Here is a 17,876-nt window from a genome sequence, read left to right as displayed (position 1 = left end):
TGAAGATGTGGGAATAGGTTTATTTTTCTACATTTAGGGTCATATTAACTTTAAGTCATTAATATTAATATTCATCTCTGCTGTTCATATTTTTGTCAATACAATACATAGTATATCATCACACCAATTTTATTTTTCCTTTCTTCCATTCTACTACAGACCTGATTTGATCAGATATAACAGACTTGATCCCAAGGATCATATAGGAAATCTCAACAATGCATTTGATGTGGCAGAGGATAGACTTGGAATTGCTAGGTTGCTTGATGCTGAAGGTAAGATCAATCTGCATCATTTAGAGAGAGTTGTTCAGACGTGTTTGTAGTGGTAAAAGCGTTGTAGGACATTTCTATTGCCACTGGTGTTATTAACTGTTCACTGATTTCCGTGTTGTCGAGATGGCCATTGCAGTTTTCCTTCCTCTTGTATTGTGCCAGATTTCTTTGCTGACTGCTCAGTGTTTTCTCAACCAACAAGTAAAGAATTGCAACCAGCAAATTGCCTTGTAATGGCTTGATTTCATTTGAAACTGTAGTTTGGCGAAACTACCGGTACGATTCACAGTTTTCCTACCTCTTTGATCAATAGCTGCATCTATTTTGTCCCAGTATTCGGCAAATCACTTGATGTCATTTACTGGCAACTATCACACTGCTTCACCAATCATCATCATCAGTGAGTGGAAATGTGATAATCATGAAAAAGTAAATATAAATGATACTGTGGGAAACCAGATTGCTAGCGATATATTTAGTTAATCTAGATGTTGTAAAGCACCTGATTAAAACGCATAATCAAGCTGTAAACTTCAGTAAAATCACAATTCAGAGAGGTTTTATCTGAACTCAGAATCCCTCTGTGATGGCTATGCGTGAAATATTCTTTGTGGACTGTTAGTAACAGTGTGGAGCGTCATCAGCTTTGCTATGTCAACTTTTTGACTTTGTTTGTATTGTGTAGATGTGGATGTTCCCAGACCAGATGAAAAATCCATCATGACATACGTAGTAGCATATTATCATTGCTTTGCTAAAATGAAAGCTGAACAGAAAGGTGGAAAAAGAATTGGAAAGGTAAAGAAATCCTCATGTCTAAAATTAATTTTTCTTCATTTGTAAAAAAAGTGCTGCGAAAGATAAATTATTATGTGGATGTAATGCTACATGTAATTTCAAACAGAATATAATTGAATGCAGACTACTTTGACATTTGAATGAAATTTCATGAACCTCAGACAGTATCTTGAAAACAAAATTTGATGTATTTTTCTCACTGATTTCTCATGTTTGTGGTTAACTTTTACAGTTTTTCAGGCTCAGAACATTCTGAAAGCAAATCTTGGAAGAAAATTTCTGAGGTATATTTTTGAATGAAATGTCTATTGTAAGATAAACTTTCTAGAGCCATATGAAACATAACAATTGTTGAAGAAATCTGGGTTCAAATGTTTATGTATTTCACATACTTCTTGTGCTGAAACTTTCCTTCACACCCATTCATTTTTTTATTTTGAGGGAAAAAGTTAAGGTTGTGACGGTTTTTGATTCATGTTTCTCTCAGATTGTCCATGACTTAATGGATGTGGAGGGCAATGAAGACAAATATGAACAACTTACATCAGATCTCCTGGAATGGATTCAGAATAAGATCGAAGAGCTGGATGATAGAAGATTCCCTAACTCACTGGATGGAATTCAGAATGAAATGATGAAATTCAATAAGTATAGAACGAAAGAAAAACCTCCAAAGTAAGTGTTGGGGAAAAACACATTATCATGTTTGCTCTTGCAAATTCTATTTGTAAAATTCCCCTAATCAGTTCACATACTTCATCAGTACCCATACCACATACCACTGAATGCTACGGTATGAAAGAAAACATGGAAAGTATGATAAGGAAGTTTCTATCTGTAGTAATGGTCTATTTTGAATCTGCCTCTGTCACATATAGAGCAGTACCCTGTCATGTTGTGATGTTCTGTCCATTGCTGATCACATTGTGACAGGATGAAAGATACACCTGCCTGTATACAATTATTATTTCTTTTCCAAACATGTAAAGAGGTCTGCCAGTTTGCAAAGTTCCCAATAACATCTCAAAAACAAAACCCGTTCTTGAATCCTTCGACAGGTACAAAGAGAAAGCTGAGATTGAAGCTTTGTTCTTTGAGATCCAGACCAAAGTCCGAGCTAAGAACCTACAGAGAGGATACGTACCACCAGAGGGTAAATTGCTCAATGACATTGAGAAAGCTTGGCAAGCATTGGATAAGTCTGAACATGACAGAGAAAGAGCTCTGAGGGAGGAACTGATGAGGCAAGAAAGATTGGAACAACTTGCTGAGAAATTTGATAGAAAGGTAAGGCAAATGTAAACAATGATAACTGTCATGGTGGATACATCTCTGTTCAAGAGGTATCCTTGTGAAGACTCATTCTGAAGCCTGTGGAGTGAATGAAATTATCACTGTCCTGCCATTGTGAATCTTGAAAGTTTTATTTATTCCCATAGAGTTAACATAGGGTGTAACTGCCTTTTTGTGTTTCAAATATTTGTAAATTTTTTGTAATTTGTTTGTTTTCTCAAAAATTGCATGGATACCACTGATTTTGATATTTGATCATCATGAGAATTAATTACATTTCCTAGCAAAAGTTAAAAACTTTCTGTTTTTAGGCCTGTATTACCTGAAGGCCATTTTTCTGGTGGGAAGTTACTGACTAAATAGAATTTTACCTATCCCATTGACATTGCTACTTGTCCTTAAAGTATTCTCAGTAGACAGGTTTTCACTGTCCTCGTTTGCAACCATGGTGAATAAACTAAATGAAGATATTTTATTTGTATTCAAATGTTTGATTGACATTTCCTGCCAAACTTGTCTATGCTCATGAAAATTAATCTCTTGTATTGTATCATTGTAAAATTATTACCTACTATATTGTTATCTTTGTAATATTATATATGTGTTCTTTCTGTTGTGTTTTAGAGTACAAAATCAATAAAGTTAGTTTCAGTCATTTTTATTGCTTTCAATATTTGCTCACCAGTATTGCTGGTATTAAAGAGAAAAGAGATCCTGCATATGGTAGTCCTGATACACCTTGTAATTCTGTTTCTGTATATTCCTTTTGTCAGGCTATGCTACGTCAGTCTTGGTTGTCTGATATGTGTCAAGTCTTAAATGAATCTGCCAAAGAAGTTGACGCGGAATCGGTCAATGCAGCAACAAAAAAACATGAAGCCATCATTGCTGACGTACATGCTAGGGTGAGAGTTTTTAGCTCCCATAGCCATATGTATATATGGCAATGGAAGCTATTCTTATAGGCTAGGAAATGTCTGTATGTATGTATGTCTGTATGTCTGTATGTCTGTACGTCTGTATGTCTGTATGTCTGTATGTCTGTATGTCTGTCCGTCAACATCAAAAACTCCAAAACCGCTGTACATTTCATCTTGATATTTGGTGTGTACATGGATGATGGGCTGTAGATGAGATTTTGTTCAAATGAAGTTGTCGTTGCCAAAAATATGCAAATTAAGTGAAAAAATGTAAAAACAGTCAAAATTGAAAAAACTCAATAACCACTGAGCAGATTACATGAAAAATTAGCATGTAAGTACTTTGGGCTGACATGAAATGATTGTGCGCATCTTGGGTCAGTATCTTGGACTTGCTATTTTTCATGAATTTTTTTGTAATTTTCTCCCATTTTGGTCAAAAAATCTCCTGCTCTGAAACCACAAGTCCGATTGATTTGAAACTTGGTATGGAAGTGCATAGGAGTGACCTTTCCCAAATTTGGGCAAATCGTGGTGAAATTTGCATATTTTTAGTTTACACGTCCATAGACTCCCATGTATAAGGCAGATCTCCATAGACTCCCATGTATAAGGCCACGAAAAATAAAAATTTAGTTTCTCATCGTATTCATATTGCAAAAGGATGCAGTGACACAATTTTTAGTCCCCACGGATAAGTCCAGTGAGCTTATAGATTGGGTCATGTCCCTCTGTTCGTCCATCCGTGAGTCCATCCGTTCACGCAGATATCTCGGATATTTTGACAAAATGTCATGTGACCTTGATGACCTTTGATCTCAAATATACATATTTGTCCATAACTCAGTAACCACAAGTGCTACCACCCTTCATATATGGTATGATGGGACAGCTTATGACGCCACAAATTGTACCTCATTAATGGTTCTACTCCGGAATAAAAAGGACGCTTGTGTTCTACAGACTCAGTACGCCCAAATAATCATGTGATGCCGGTACAAACAACCCACTGTGTACTAACGCGTACACGTACGTCTATGCGCGTTTGCGCACATGGCTTTGTTTGTACCGTGGTCGATTCAAATTCCGGGTTTGGCCTATTATGCACATATCTAATTTTGAGCGAGCCAATAGAGCTAGAGGTCTGATTTTTGGTATATAGGGATAACTTAGCAAAACAATTTTTTGACAAAATGTCATGTGACCTCGGTGACCTTTGACCTCAAATATACATATTTGTCCATAACTCAGTAACCACAAGTGCTACAGCCTTCATGTATGGTATGATGGGACACCTTATGACGCCACATATTGTACTCATTAATTATGCGCATATCTAATTTTGAGCGAGCCAATAGAGCTAGAGGTCTGATTTTGGTATATAGGGATAACTTAGCAAAACAATTTTTTTGACAAAATGTCACGTGACCTCGGTGACCTTTGACCTCAAATATACATATTTGTCCATAACTCAGTAACCACAAGTGCTACAGCCTTCATGTATGGTATGATGGGACACCTTATGACGCCACATATTGTACCTCATTACTTATGCGCATATCTAATTTTGAGCGAGCCAATAGAGCTAGAGGTCCGATTTTTGGTATATAGGGATAACTTAGCAAAACAATTTTTTTGACAAAATGTCACGTGACCTCGGTGACCTTTGACCTCAAATATACATATTTTTCCATAACTCGGTAACCACAAGTGCTACACCCTTCATGTTTGGTATGATTAGACACCTTATGACGTCACATACTGTACCTCAATAATTATGTGCATATCTCATTCTGTGCGAGCCAATAGAGCTGGATGTCTGATTTTTGGTATATAGGGATAACTATAGGAGAGAAATTTTTTGACCAATTGTCATGTGATCTCGATGACCTTTTACCTAAAATATATGTTTATGTCAATAAATAAGTAACCACAAGTGCTATGTCCTTTGTATTTAGTAGGATGGGAGCCTTATGACAACACACGCTTTACCTCATTAATTATGTACACATCTAATTCTGGGCAAGCGAATAGAGCTAGAGATCTGATTTTTTGGCATATAGGGATTAATTAGCAATATAATTTTTTTTTTCAAAATGTCATGTGACCTCGATGACCTTTGACCTTGATTATACATATATATGCATATTTCAGTAACCACAAGTTCTACACCCTGCAATTTTGATAGGATATTAGACCTTAAGATGTCACATCTTGTACCTCATTTATAATGCGCATATGTATTTCTTGGCTGGCCAATACTGCGAGAGGTCTGATCTTTTTTCCCGATTTAGAACCATAACTTAGACATGCCTCATGTGTTTCAAATTGAGAACAACGACATAGACCTATGTGCCCATAGATCTCAACATATACACTCCAGTGATACTTCTTAATGACCACATTTTCCTGCCCCATCAAGACTAATACTCCTATTACAAGTGGGGACTATGTCATTGTAAATGACTTGTTGAGTTAATGGTTGTATCACAGTATTCGATATATCTAATTCTGTATTTTTTCCATTTTATATTCTGAATAATTACATTAAACATATTTCACTGTTTCCAGTACATTTCATTTAAGTATTTTCACTTCATGCACTTTATCCCTTTCACACATGTTCAAATATCTGACCAGAGAACAAACACTAAATAGTCCAGGATGGGAGCTACAGCATGTCATTGACGCTAGGGTGAGAGTTTTTTTAATATGGCATCTAAGTTCTTTTTTTCTCAAAACAAGTATTATATAAAGGATGTTGAAAAATAAAAATCTGGCATTGTTACCAACAGCTTGCATTCAAATAAAATCAGTCTTAGACTATTAAATCTGTTTGGTATGAAAGCTTATATGTCACGTTCATACAAAGAAATGATTTCACCTTTGCCAAAATAAAGGCTTTTAGCATCAGTCTATGAATTGATATACCAGTGTACATTATCGTAGGTCTGGACATCAGCATTTCCTGAGTAAGGTGTTTCAAAGTCATCATATCGCTTAAGTTCAACTTTTGTCCAGAGAAGAAAAGTGTACACTATTATGTCTACAGAAATTAAGGCTCAGGGGCATACTGTGTGAGGTATTCAAACTCGTATTCAAATAATATGTAAAAATACTTCGGAGTGAATATTTTTCTGTGAAAAACAATGAAAAGCTTTCAAGTTTGAAGAATTTCTGTTGTATAATCTTAGCTTGTCTACAGTTAAAAAAAGATTCAATAAAGATATTTGACGTGTCTTACACATCCTAAAACTCTTCTTCTGTTGACTTCAGACTGACAGATTTGATAATTTGGCAAGAATGGCTGAAGAGTTGATAGTTGAAGACTACCATGGCAAAGAAGACATCCATGCCACCGAGGAACAAATCAGAGCTGATTGGAACAACTTGCTGGATGAACTTGAACAGAGAAAGAAACAACTGGAAGGAATATCTGATTTGATCGGAATGTTCAGGGAAGTTGATAGTATCCATGCTGAAATCAAAGAAATTGAGGTAAGTATAAAATCCAGATGACACACCATGAAAGAAAGTCAGATTTTATGGTAAAGCTTTTTCTGTTCAATATGATTTTGATGTTGAATATGGGAAGAAAGTGTTTACACCTTTTAATAGCTAATAGTAATAGCTAGAACATGTGTGTCTTTCTTAAACTCACTTGAGTGAAAAGATTTCAGTAAACACCTCTCTCTTTACTTTGATATATTGCAGTGGAGCATTCTGTTCATTGTAAATGTAGTGCATATAGTGGCATTATTTTCTGTTTTTTCATCCCACATTAAGAAGGTTTCCAGTCACCTATAATCTAAATATGCCCATATATGGTCAAAGGGGCGTTCCTTGGTATTCAAAATGCCCATGTGAGGGCGCTGTTTTTAAAAAGCGGCCACCCGCTTAAAATCTGTGATTGGTTAGATTTTCTCTTTCCATGGTAACTGTGGCAAAATTGGAACAGGTGACAGTATCCCATTAAGAAGCGTGTTTCCAATTTGCTGTTATTAGTCATACACATTTGTGTTTTCTTTCCTTTCACCGTTACTACTCTGGTCGACAAATACAGCCCTCCAGATGCTAGGAAGCAGATATTTATCCCACATCACAGTCACTTATTTCACAAGATACTCTCAATTTTCAATTTCTATGTGTACTTTTGAAGCGCTATGTCAACACTACATCTCTATGTTTTCATTCTTTACATTTCCCGTTCACAATCAGATCACTTCCCACAGTTTTGACATATGATAATAAATATGTCTTTTTTTTTCATTGCTGCACACCTTGCATCTAGGAGTCAAAACAGTAGATTTTCTGTTTTAAAAATGTATACTTTGTGATTTAATATGAAATATGTTCTTTTTCACTGACTCATCCTTCCATTCTATACTAGGATAAAATGAAGGTTGGTGTTATAGCTTTCCCAATAAGTCTGTCTCGCAGATCTTTCTCTTTCTTTGTGAGTTCACTCTGTTGTAAGTTCTACCTTATGCCTGCTACGTGTATGCTCATCTAGGCTAGTACAGTCTGTATGTTGTACCTGCCACTGCCTGTCATGTGCTGCTCATGGTTTGTATAATCCATCTGGACACTGCTGTGTTTCAAAGAAAATGCTAGTTTCAATACCTGGGGGTTCTGTAGAACACTGTGAAAATGACAAACCCTGTGTGTATTCAAAGTGAACATTAAATGAAACTAACTTTCCTGAAAATGTAATCTGTAACATTTTTACATGTAAGTGGTTTCATTTAAATTATTGTACAAAGGGGGAAACATTGTAGAAAGGTAATTTAAGACCTGCCGTAAGCTGTAAAACAGCTGAGCTATAGACTTTGCCACCATTTGACGTACAGTGCTGATGAAAACAACACTGAACTGTGTACTAAAACTAGCTATTTCTTTTTAATGTTGAAAAGCCATGCTGTGAACACTTACTCTCACATAATGCTAATACCAAGCGTTTTATCCTCTTTTACTTCCCTTGCAATTCAAATTTAACTCATGATATTGTATCCACTTTACCTTCATTTGAATTGATCTCATATATCAAGGAAAAATTTTTTGAAATGTGACAGAAATGAGTTAAGTCACGGTTGCAGGAGGATTTTGCTGATATACGATTTTTTTAACTAATATTTATTCACCCATACAGGTGTCCTTGTAAAGTATAAGTATCCAATAACAACCTGGTGATATGCACACATGTGCACGGTTATTAAATTAGTGACAATTGAACGGCTCGATGCTTGCTATTTATATTACTAAGTAGTCAATTTTTTTACTTCATTGTTGCTTAGCTATTAACCTTCAGCGCATGGTGACAGCCAACCTATTGCTTGGTGCGTTTTGTGTGGTTACATATTTCAGTGACCTTGGTTGGGTCAGAGGTGAAAGCTCTCAAGGTGTTTTTGACCTTTGACATCACCGAGGAACAGCCTTTGTTCAGGTGCAATTTAAAAGCACTATGTTACGTGAAAACTATGAAGTGACTTAAAATTTGGTACTTTCAGGCAAAACATGACCAAATTCAGAATTCAACTTCTATCTTTGCTTCAGTACTGTTGACCTAACACCAAAATGTAGTGATCTGAAGATATCAGTTTGTAATTTGCAGGTAGAGGTGTTACAAATTAAAACCCAGTAAATATGAAATTTAATGTAGGATGGATGGATGGATAAATAGATGTGTGTGTTTATCATCTGGTCACAAAATTATCTCAGTATCCGTGGAAATGATTGTGGACTGCCCAGTTGCATAACTGTACCTTCTAATTGTTTTCATGGAAAAACAGGTTGGGTTGAAATCAGAAGACTATGGCAAACATCTGTTTGGTGTGGAGGACTTACTTCAAAGACATAGCCTTGTGGAGACTCTGATCAGTTCTCTAGGCCATCGTTTGAAAAAAGTCAACGATACCGGTGGGAAATTTCTTGATGACGGGCACAGTGAATCTGATGTGATCAAGCAAAAAATGGATGAGCTCAATGATGCATACAAAATGTAAGTCATTGCCCAAATTTACTTTTGAATCTCCATTATTGTTTTGATATTTTTATGTCAGCATAAAGTCAGTTTTATAAACCCCATGAGGATCAATGTCAGTAATTTAATTTCAAAAGAGACTTAATGAGATTTTTCAGTTTTCAGCTCACGGGACTGTGATCATTGTGGACGTCACGTCAACAGCTCCAGCGTGGATAAAGTATGACAGTAACTGCTCCGTCATGCTCTGAATTTTTTACAAACCGACTACTTCATGCATACTTATGACAATAAATCATTTTAGCAGGTGATGATCTGATTTTGAAGATCTGGCCAGCAAATGGAGATTGTATTTTTAATGTGCATGATGATCCGTGTGTTTTTTCTGATACTCTCTTCTCACAAATCTTTCATATTTATCATTATGAATATAATAGTTTATATTAAAAAATCCAACATTTTTGCCATGGTGTATACATTTTGTTTGAAATTCTCAAAAAATCATAATCTATTGTGAGTCCAAAGCAATTACGTTGCACAAACTTGTGTTTTCTGAGCGAACATTTAAATAACTGTCCATTGATTATAATGATGTTGAAATTCAATTTAAAATTTGTCTACCTATCAGCTTACAAGGTTGTTTGCATACTACCATGGTATGGCATAAAAGCAAAATTTATGACCAATTTTGATAATGTTTAATTTTTTCTATATTGAAAGTTAATTAGCTCATGCCAATCACTTTGGTCGTCCAATTGTCAGACAGGGCTTAAGCATGTCAAAGACAGCATGGAAAGATCAAGTAAACATTCGCTATTACTATAATTAAAGAAGCTGAAACAGTACAGTTGCAATTAAATTAAGTCACTACTGCTAATTCTTTTCTTTTTTATTTCGGTTCATACTCACCACCAATAAAATTATTTTTAACTGATCAACTACTGTGTAATTTTATAAGCTTCTTTCCTGAGTTCTTTGGCAATTTCTGATTTACTAATGGACTTTTGTTGACTTCACTAACCTGTTTCTTACAGACTATATTGTCGTTACTGGGATATAGACGACTATGACCCAAAAGAGTGAGTTTTACCCTGCTAGCGGCCATCTTTGGAACTCTCCTGCTAGGGGAACACTCCTGTTGCCGTCAACGCTTTGCATAATCCGTGTCTAACCTTGTATAAAATATATGGTCAGCTATGTACAGCTTCATATGTGCTTTGACCTGGTGGCGTACCATGCAGAGCGATAATTTCATTCATCATCAGAATCAATGGCTCATAGTGCAAATAATGTGCTGCATTAACTCTAAATCTATAAAAATAAATTTGGACTGGCTTGCTTGCATACTAGGGTACTCTTGGCAAAGCTTCTAATTCTAATACTGACTGGAAATAATATTTGATTTTATCCTCTTTGACAAAAGTATGATTGCATCTAACTGATCGTTAACAATGCAGAAATCCACAAAATCTTATCATGGGATTTAGTTTGTTCCACATTGTTGTCAAAGTCTAATCGTTTTTGGTATGCAGTATTAAAGCGGTGATGAGGTCAATGCAGCGACAACCTCTCACCCTTTTAAAACTCATTCAGTAATCTGCAAAGACAAGACAGCATGAGTCACAGACATGTTTTGTGTCGTTGACTACCATACATGTAGATTTCAACTGCAGCATTGGGTGATTTTGGATGTGTGTTGCTGGGTTTTTTTGATGTGTGGTGGCAGGTTGGGAGGGCTTGGGTATATATGTGTGTGATTTGCCAGGGTTGAATTGCTGTGTTGTTGGGGGTATGAGGTGGTAGCTTGGAGGTGCAGGGGACGAGGATAGCGTGTGGATTTGCATACGAGTGTTTAAATCAAAGGAAGAGGTGCTTGTGTCTTGAGCAGTCAGGAGAGTAGAAGTTGGTCATAGGCATGGTTCCAATGACATGTATGGATCCTATTGAGATCCAATGGCATTTGACCTCTGACCCCAAAGTTAGGGTCACACAACATAAGTCCTGTAGATCTTGAGCTATGCAGGGGAGCTGAAGTTTGTTGTAGGTATGGGTCCTACTGACCATGAACAATGGTAACAATAGTGGTTAAAATCACAGACAGAGAGTTTGACAGTCATTGTATCTTGACAAAACAAAAATGTTATTAATTATTTCTACAGCTGAAACATGTATAAAGTAAGTATTATGATATTATTCGGTGCAATACGGATTTGTTTAATTTTTCCGACATAATTTCAGGGAATGTACTGTATACATGTTCAAGCTGTACTGCCAATATACATACAGTCTATGAAATGGCCGATACAACTATTTGTCAAAATAAAATTAAAAAGATATATTGTAAATCATCTCAAAATGTGATGGTGAAAATAAAACAGCAAGAAAAACAAAATCTTAAGAGAAAATACTGTATATCATATTCATGTTTATTTTATGCATGTTTCCAAAAACTAGATCAGATTGTGGCCAGTTGAATGTGAAATGGTTTCAAACCAGATAGATCAGTTATGTAGCAGTTTCATTAGATGAGGCATCGTTACAAAATGAAATTACAATAGATACCTTTACAATTGATATCTTAGGGTAATTAGTGTTAATGAAGTCAGAGTCGTCACCTCTGTAATTATGTGAATATCATTTTTGTGTCAAGAGACTGTTTATGTAAATGATGCAGTACTTCAAGGACAGAGAAACGGAAAATTGAGTGAAACTCAAAAAGAGGTAAAAATTTAGTTGATGACCATAAGATGTATTTGCTGCAAATAACTTTTTTTTTCATAGTGCTGTGTTTTGGATTTTGACAGGTGTGTGTGTCTGTGTGTCTGCATGTGTGTGTTGTTCGTTGAAAACCTGCATGTAAAAATTCCTTTCATGAAGGATTGAAACTTTACTGAGAGTACACATACTCCTGTACATACATGTGCACAATTAGCAGCATATGCACAAACACATGTACACAGACATATATATATGCAAACATGTGTACATTGACATAACATACAAAAAACAGGAGACAGCCATGTGAATCCTGGCAAGCCAGTCCGTATATAAAAGCTGTACATTATAACCACAACATCATTTACATATTACAGCTTATGGAGTGTGAGAGGTACCCAGACAAATACTTAAAAAAAATTCACTTTTCAAGAAATTCAAATATGAAAAATGAGGAGAATGTTATAGTTACTGTATGAAAATGATTCCCATTTCAATATTGTTGTATTTGTTATACAGAGTGAATGTTTGCAGAGTCTTTTACTGGTCAAATCAGGTGTTTATTTATCAAATTATGTAAAACTGAAAATTTTCAAAGAAATTTGAGAACTCGATCAATTTTCTGAATGAAAGAATGGTTGTAATAATTACTCTAAATATTGCAGCACTATGTCATAGTTCATCGTGAACTGCATCATCACAGAAATTAAGAAATTGGGAAAGTTAAGGAAGGCAAGGAGCCAAATCCTATTGTCATCATAAGAGAACATCATAGGTTATAACTGTGCCACCAGGAGGCTTTGCAGTCAGCATAATGCTTGGTGTCAACACTGGCCTTGGAAAGCAGTTTTTAACACCTAATCTTTATCATTTCTGCGTGTTACAGTCTTACTGATCTGAGCGCAGCAAGGAAAGCCAGGCTAGAGGAGTCCATGAAATTTTATCAGTTCCTGAGGGACAGTGAGGAAGAGGAAGCTTGGCTGATGGAAAAACAGAGAATTGCAAAATCCATGGTGACGGGGAAAGATCTGAGAAGTGTTATCTCTATGCAACAAAAACATCAGGTAGGAATTACCAATAATCCTGTAATTCCCCTCCCCTAATCCGATCAGTATCACATGGTAAGGTCTCATTGTATTCTGTGACGGGACAGACTACTTATCCTGGATATAGGGGTGAAGGGGTGAAAAATGATTGGATTGCAAGCCGCTTTGTCCACAGCTTGCTTTAAGCCGTGTCTGTAACATTTCAGCGACCTGCCTTCAGGACATCAACCAAAGCAAAACTGCATTCCATTTCTTGACCAGCTGTGCCAGTCCTGTCAGGGCATATAATAGGAGATTTATCATCCCTGCTGGTTTTAATAAAGATTTCAGTTGACATTATCAGGAAATCAAACACATGCTGAAGATGATCTCACATACAATCCAGAAGTGAAACTGGTTACATTTTTGCTCTGTTAGTTTTAGTACAGTGATACGGTTTTCAAACCTTCAGTTGTGCAATGCCAATAGCTTGATAGTGCAAATGGCTGACAGGTCATATACCTGTTATCAATAGACTCTCTAGCTAATCTCAGAATAATGGCTTGTTCACATTCTTGTGTTCAGCAAACCATGTACAATACCAAAAGTAGAAATATCCTCTTGAGCTGCATACATGTTTGGTGCCAAGTGGTGCAACCTGTCAAGCGATTTGGATTCTTTCTTATTGACTAGAACTTAGCAATAATTGTACAAGTAAATAAATTGATAAATAAATAAATTAATTGAAACAAATAAAAACAAGTAGGAAAATAAAAATATATTCATTTCCAAATAAGAGAAATACCGTGTAACTTGATAGATTTATACGTGTCAGATGCGGAAGACAGTACTCGATGAATTTGTACACGCTATGTATAATTTATAACACTACATGTCCATTTTTGCATTGTCAGGCACTGGAGGCAGAGATGGTTGCCAGGGAGAGGATCTGTGATACTGTGTGTGCAACTGGTGAGGAATTGATTAAAGCCAAACACTATGCCAAGAAAGACATCCAACTACGCATTGACAGTCTCAAAGAAAAATGGGAAAAACTGAAAGAATATGCTGAGAAGAGAAGATTCCGGCTGGAAGATGCTGTCCAGGCCCACCAGGTAAAAGTTTCCACCCTTTCTGAGGGGAAAAAAAAAACGCTAAAGATTTGATTTCCATAATTATCTATTTGTACATTTACCGTACCTGTACCGTATTTCATGTAAAATCTCTATTCAGAAAAGTACAGGGCACTTTGCATAGACCAGACTTTGTTAATACATTGATGTTAAGAAATTGGTTAAAACTTGGATTGTGATCCAATAATTTTTTTGCCAGGCAGGGGAAATTTTATGGTTACTTGCCCTCTGAACAAGTGGGAATAATTACCATAGGCAAGATATGCGCCATATATACATGTAGTGTGTGAGATGTAATTGTCAGGGTAGGTACAATTTTCTTTACCTGCAACTTTTTCAAAGTTACATGTACCTTCATGGGTATCTGGTTGTTATCTGCCATGAATTTTCTACTCTATTTTAGTATTGTGATAGCTATAATGAGTAGTGTCATCCAATTCTGAAATTTCAAATCCGTTGACATCCCATAGTATTACACTGATGCCAATGAAGCAGAGTCCTGGATGAGAGAGAAGATGCCGTTAGTGTGCAGTGATGACTACGGCAAGGACACGGAAGGTGCCAAAGCGCTTCTGGTTAAACATGAACGACTTGAAGAAGAGATTGCAGCCTATGAGGGTGACATCAAAAGACTCGGTGAACAGGCACAGCAGATGATTTCTACGGATGCATTCAATGTGAGTAGAGTGTGTCGCAGACAATGTCAGTGCTAGCAATTGATGGTGATTATTTCTATGCATACATTCAATATGGGTAAGTGTAAGACTTGAAGTGTGTGACCAGTTAATACATTGTTGGTGGTGTTGACTGTTTCCAGATGCATTCTTAGACCATGTGATAGTGATGTTGTAAGAGTGTTATACAGAATGTATAGATCTTAAGATTGTTCAATTTGCCATATTTGATAGATGTAGGTTCTTGTTATAAAGTTAGCTGTATTTCATGTGAAGCCCGTTTTGTGCCAAGATTGTTTGTCACCATCAGAACTTTGTTAAAACCAGTCAGGCATAACATGTCCCATATGTTGTATTTTAATAACACCTTGGACACTTGAAGGCCCATGAAAACCTAGATACTACCGGTATATTAACCCTTTCACCACCATGGTTAGTCCCAAATCCATTGTTTTCTATGGTAAAGTTGGACCTGTATACAGGGAACTGGGGGTGAAAGGGTTAAAACACGATTCTTTTTTTACTGAACCTTCTGTAACACACTATGCCGAGTAGGTGAAAATATGCGTAGGTGTTGACTCAATACTGCTATTTACTGACTAAGCAGAAGTGAATGGCCTGGCAGGTCAAGGGCTAATGAGCAAACCATTTACATGTGTAGTTTAGGCAATCAGTTCCAGAGATGGAACTCAACCAAAACCATTAACTGCCATTAAATGATTACTCAACTTACTTATGGTGATGCTGTCCTATTTTCTTGTAGGCTCAGAATTTTGCATCACCTGCAAAAGACGATGAGGAGTACATCACAGAATTGGTTGATATACCATATGAAGTGGAAGAGACACACATCGTTGAGAAAGAAGCGTTGAAAGAGTTTATTGAAGAGAAGAAATTTCCCCAAGTGAAAGCTATGTACCCATATAAAGGCCAGGATCTGGACATACCAAAAGGAGAGGTGAGGTGTAAAGAAACTATTTCACTTATTGGTGAGCACATACATTGACAAACATCTATTTTTTGATCATAGCAAAATACTTGTAAAAAGCCCCTTCTTTTTAGGAAGTAGTATATCCCGATAAAAATTATTTTGATGTTTGTTCGTTATAACCTTTTTCTGTGATGATTTCAGGTGTTTCAATAGGATCTAACACTTCTGTCACCATATTCCCATGTTTAAGCTGTTTACAGAAAGTGGTCTCATTCTAAAGACTAATGTCCTTTGTGTTGTTTGAGTGATCTAAATGAAAGCCCATACCTTTCTACCAGCACATGATAATAATTAATGACGCATTATTTCATGTATTAAGAGACATGCTGTTCTCTGTAGTATCATTTTATATCATGACAGTCTCAATATTATTGTTTTATAAAGGTTAGACTTGAACACACCCAAAAATGCATCATAGGTCTTTGTATCCAATGGGAAACTTTAGATGGGACTGGTAACACCCTTCAGTCACTTTTGAGTTTTTCAGTTTGATATGGTCTTCTACTTGTCTGTGAAAGGAAGGTTGAGTGAAAGCATACAATTACAAACACAGCCAATAACTTTTGAGCCTACATGTCCTTTTCAGGTGATGTTGTTGATGATGAAGACCAATAAAGACTGGTGGAGTATCAAACGGAAGACTGGTCAGGAGGGTTTCATCCCAGCCAACTACATCAAAGAAATTGAACCAAAAGTCATTAAGAAGAGAGTCAACCGCAAAATCAAAGTACCCGAAAAGGTCAAAGTGAAGAAGACAAAATACAAGCAAGAGTTGGTGAAGAAAAGGAAGGAAGGTTCTGGAACGTCTTTGGGCAGATCAACAAGCTGTAAGTAATAAAACAGTGACAGTGTCATGTCTTGTTTTTAAGCTACAACTGTAATCTCCCTGTATTCCTTGATTTGTTCGTTAACTTGACAGCTGAATCTCTGAAATGACCTAGTGTGACCTGATGAATTAATTTCTACATCTGATTTCCTCAACAAATGTATTCACTTTATATGCAAAGTGTATTAAAAAGCTTTTTTTGAGTATGCAAATCATCAGATTGGTCATTATCAATAGAGAACATTTGCCTACGATTGAACCCATAATGCCTGGTGTATGCTTAAGAGCCAGTTTATAATAGTTCATAGAATTGTGTGAACTTCAAAATGAAATACCTGAAAGTCAAAATTAAAAAAATTCAATGTTTTCATTAGGCTCTGAATTCCTCTGATATATTACAGATACAGATGCAATAGTTTGACTTTGTTTTTTGATGTTCAGTACTTGTGTTATTATCGCCTTCACTGAATGCTTTTACAAAGTGCCTTCCCTCGATTCAAGTGGCCTTATGTTTGTTTCCCTACAGTCCGACGAGAGAAAGCTGCCCATTTTGACAAGGAAAACGTTGAAATGCGACAACAAGGTATCAACAACACTTACAAGAGACTATGCAAATTAGGCAAAGCCAGACACAGATATCTGGAGGATGCTATCAAACTCTACTCCTTCTATCGGGAATGTGACGAATTTGAAGACTGGATGAAAGAAAAGGTAAATAAACTCTCAGTGAAATTCATAACTTCATGACATCATAGATAAAGCTAAAATTAAATCAATAAAAAGCGAGAAGGTTGCACAGGCCTGGTCCATCATTGCAATTACATGGCTCCCATCTTCACCAAAGTCCATAGTACTTCATTTTAACTTAAAACTGTCAATGGAAAAGAAAAATGAATGGCAATATTACCAAAATATTTGAAGGATGCTGTTTTCTGTTTACGATACATTAAACAAAATTAGTTCATAATAGTGGTGGTGGAACAGTAATGAGTTGTAGAGTAAAAAAACTGTATAGACTCTGTGGTATTCCATAAGTTTTGACACAAGCCAGTAATTAAACACATCATTACCCTAAAGTAACCACTAATGTGTGTATTTATGTTGTTTTTAGCAAGTCTCTAAAGTTGCCATGATACTGAAGGTAAATCTACAAACCAATGGAGTAAGCCATCTGCACAGTTCATAAGTCTTCATTTGGTTATGCCACATATTTCCACAACCTGTCATGTTTTATAGGAACCCCCAC

The 17,876-nt window shown here is 36.2% G+C and overlaps 1 protein-coding gene across 16 annotated transcripts in view; it reads left to right on the top strand.

Annotated features, from left to right (window-relative positions):
• Positions 1–17,876, top strand: part of LOC139149256 (spectrin beta chain-like) — a 91,546-nt gene that overhangs the window by 26,205 nt on the left and 47,465 nt on the right. For 8 of the 16 annotated variants that reach the window (XM_070720883.1, XM_070720894.1, XM_070720891.1 and 5 more), the window contains 16 exons: positions 160–275; positions 961–1,073; positions 1,561–1,748; positions 2,132–2,360; positions 3,140–3,271; positions 6,563–6,784; positions 7,677–7,688; positions 9,076–9,284; positions 10,301–10,345; positions 12,868–13,045; positions 13,921–14,121; positions 14,610–14,816; positions 15,577–15,771; positions 16,391–16,631; positions 17,157–17,341; positions 17,742–17,771. In XM_070720883.1, coding sequence (XP_070576984.1) covers positions 160–275; positions 961–1,073; positions 1,561–1,748; positions 2,132–2,360; positions 3,140–3,271; positions 6,563–6,784; positions 7,677–7,688; positions 9,076–9,284; positions 10,301–10,345; positions 12,868–13,045; positions 13,921–14,121; positions 14,610–14,816; positions 15,577–15,771; positions 16,391–16,631; positions 17,157–17,341; positions 17,742–17,771 — 2,503 coding nt within the window. The remainder of the gene's footprint in view (positions 1–159; positions 276–960; positions 1,074–1,560; positions 1,749–2,131; positions 2,361–3,139; positions 3,272–6,562; positions 6,785–7,676; positions 7,689–9,075; positions 9,285–10,300; positions 10,346–12,867; positions 13,046–13,920; positions 14,122–14,609; positions 14,817–15,576; positions 15,772–16,390; positions 16,632–17,156; positions 17,342–17,741; positions 17,772–17,876) is intronic. The other 8 variants (XM_070720887.1, XM_070720879.1, XM_070720888.1 and 5 more) reach the window with 6 other exon arrangements.

The sequence above is a fragment of the Ptychodera flava genome, chromosome 14 (assembly GCF_041260155.1).
Source record: "Ptychodera flava strain L36383 chromosome 14, AS_Pfla_20210202, whole genome shotgun sequence".
Lineage (NCBI taxonomy): Eukaryota > Metazoa > Hemichordata > Enteropneusta > Ptychoderidae > Ptychodera > Ptychodera flava.
Note: the sequence above shows the minus strand (reverse complement) of the source record. Positions and strands in the feature narration are given on the sequence as shown.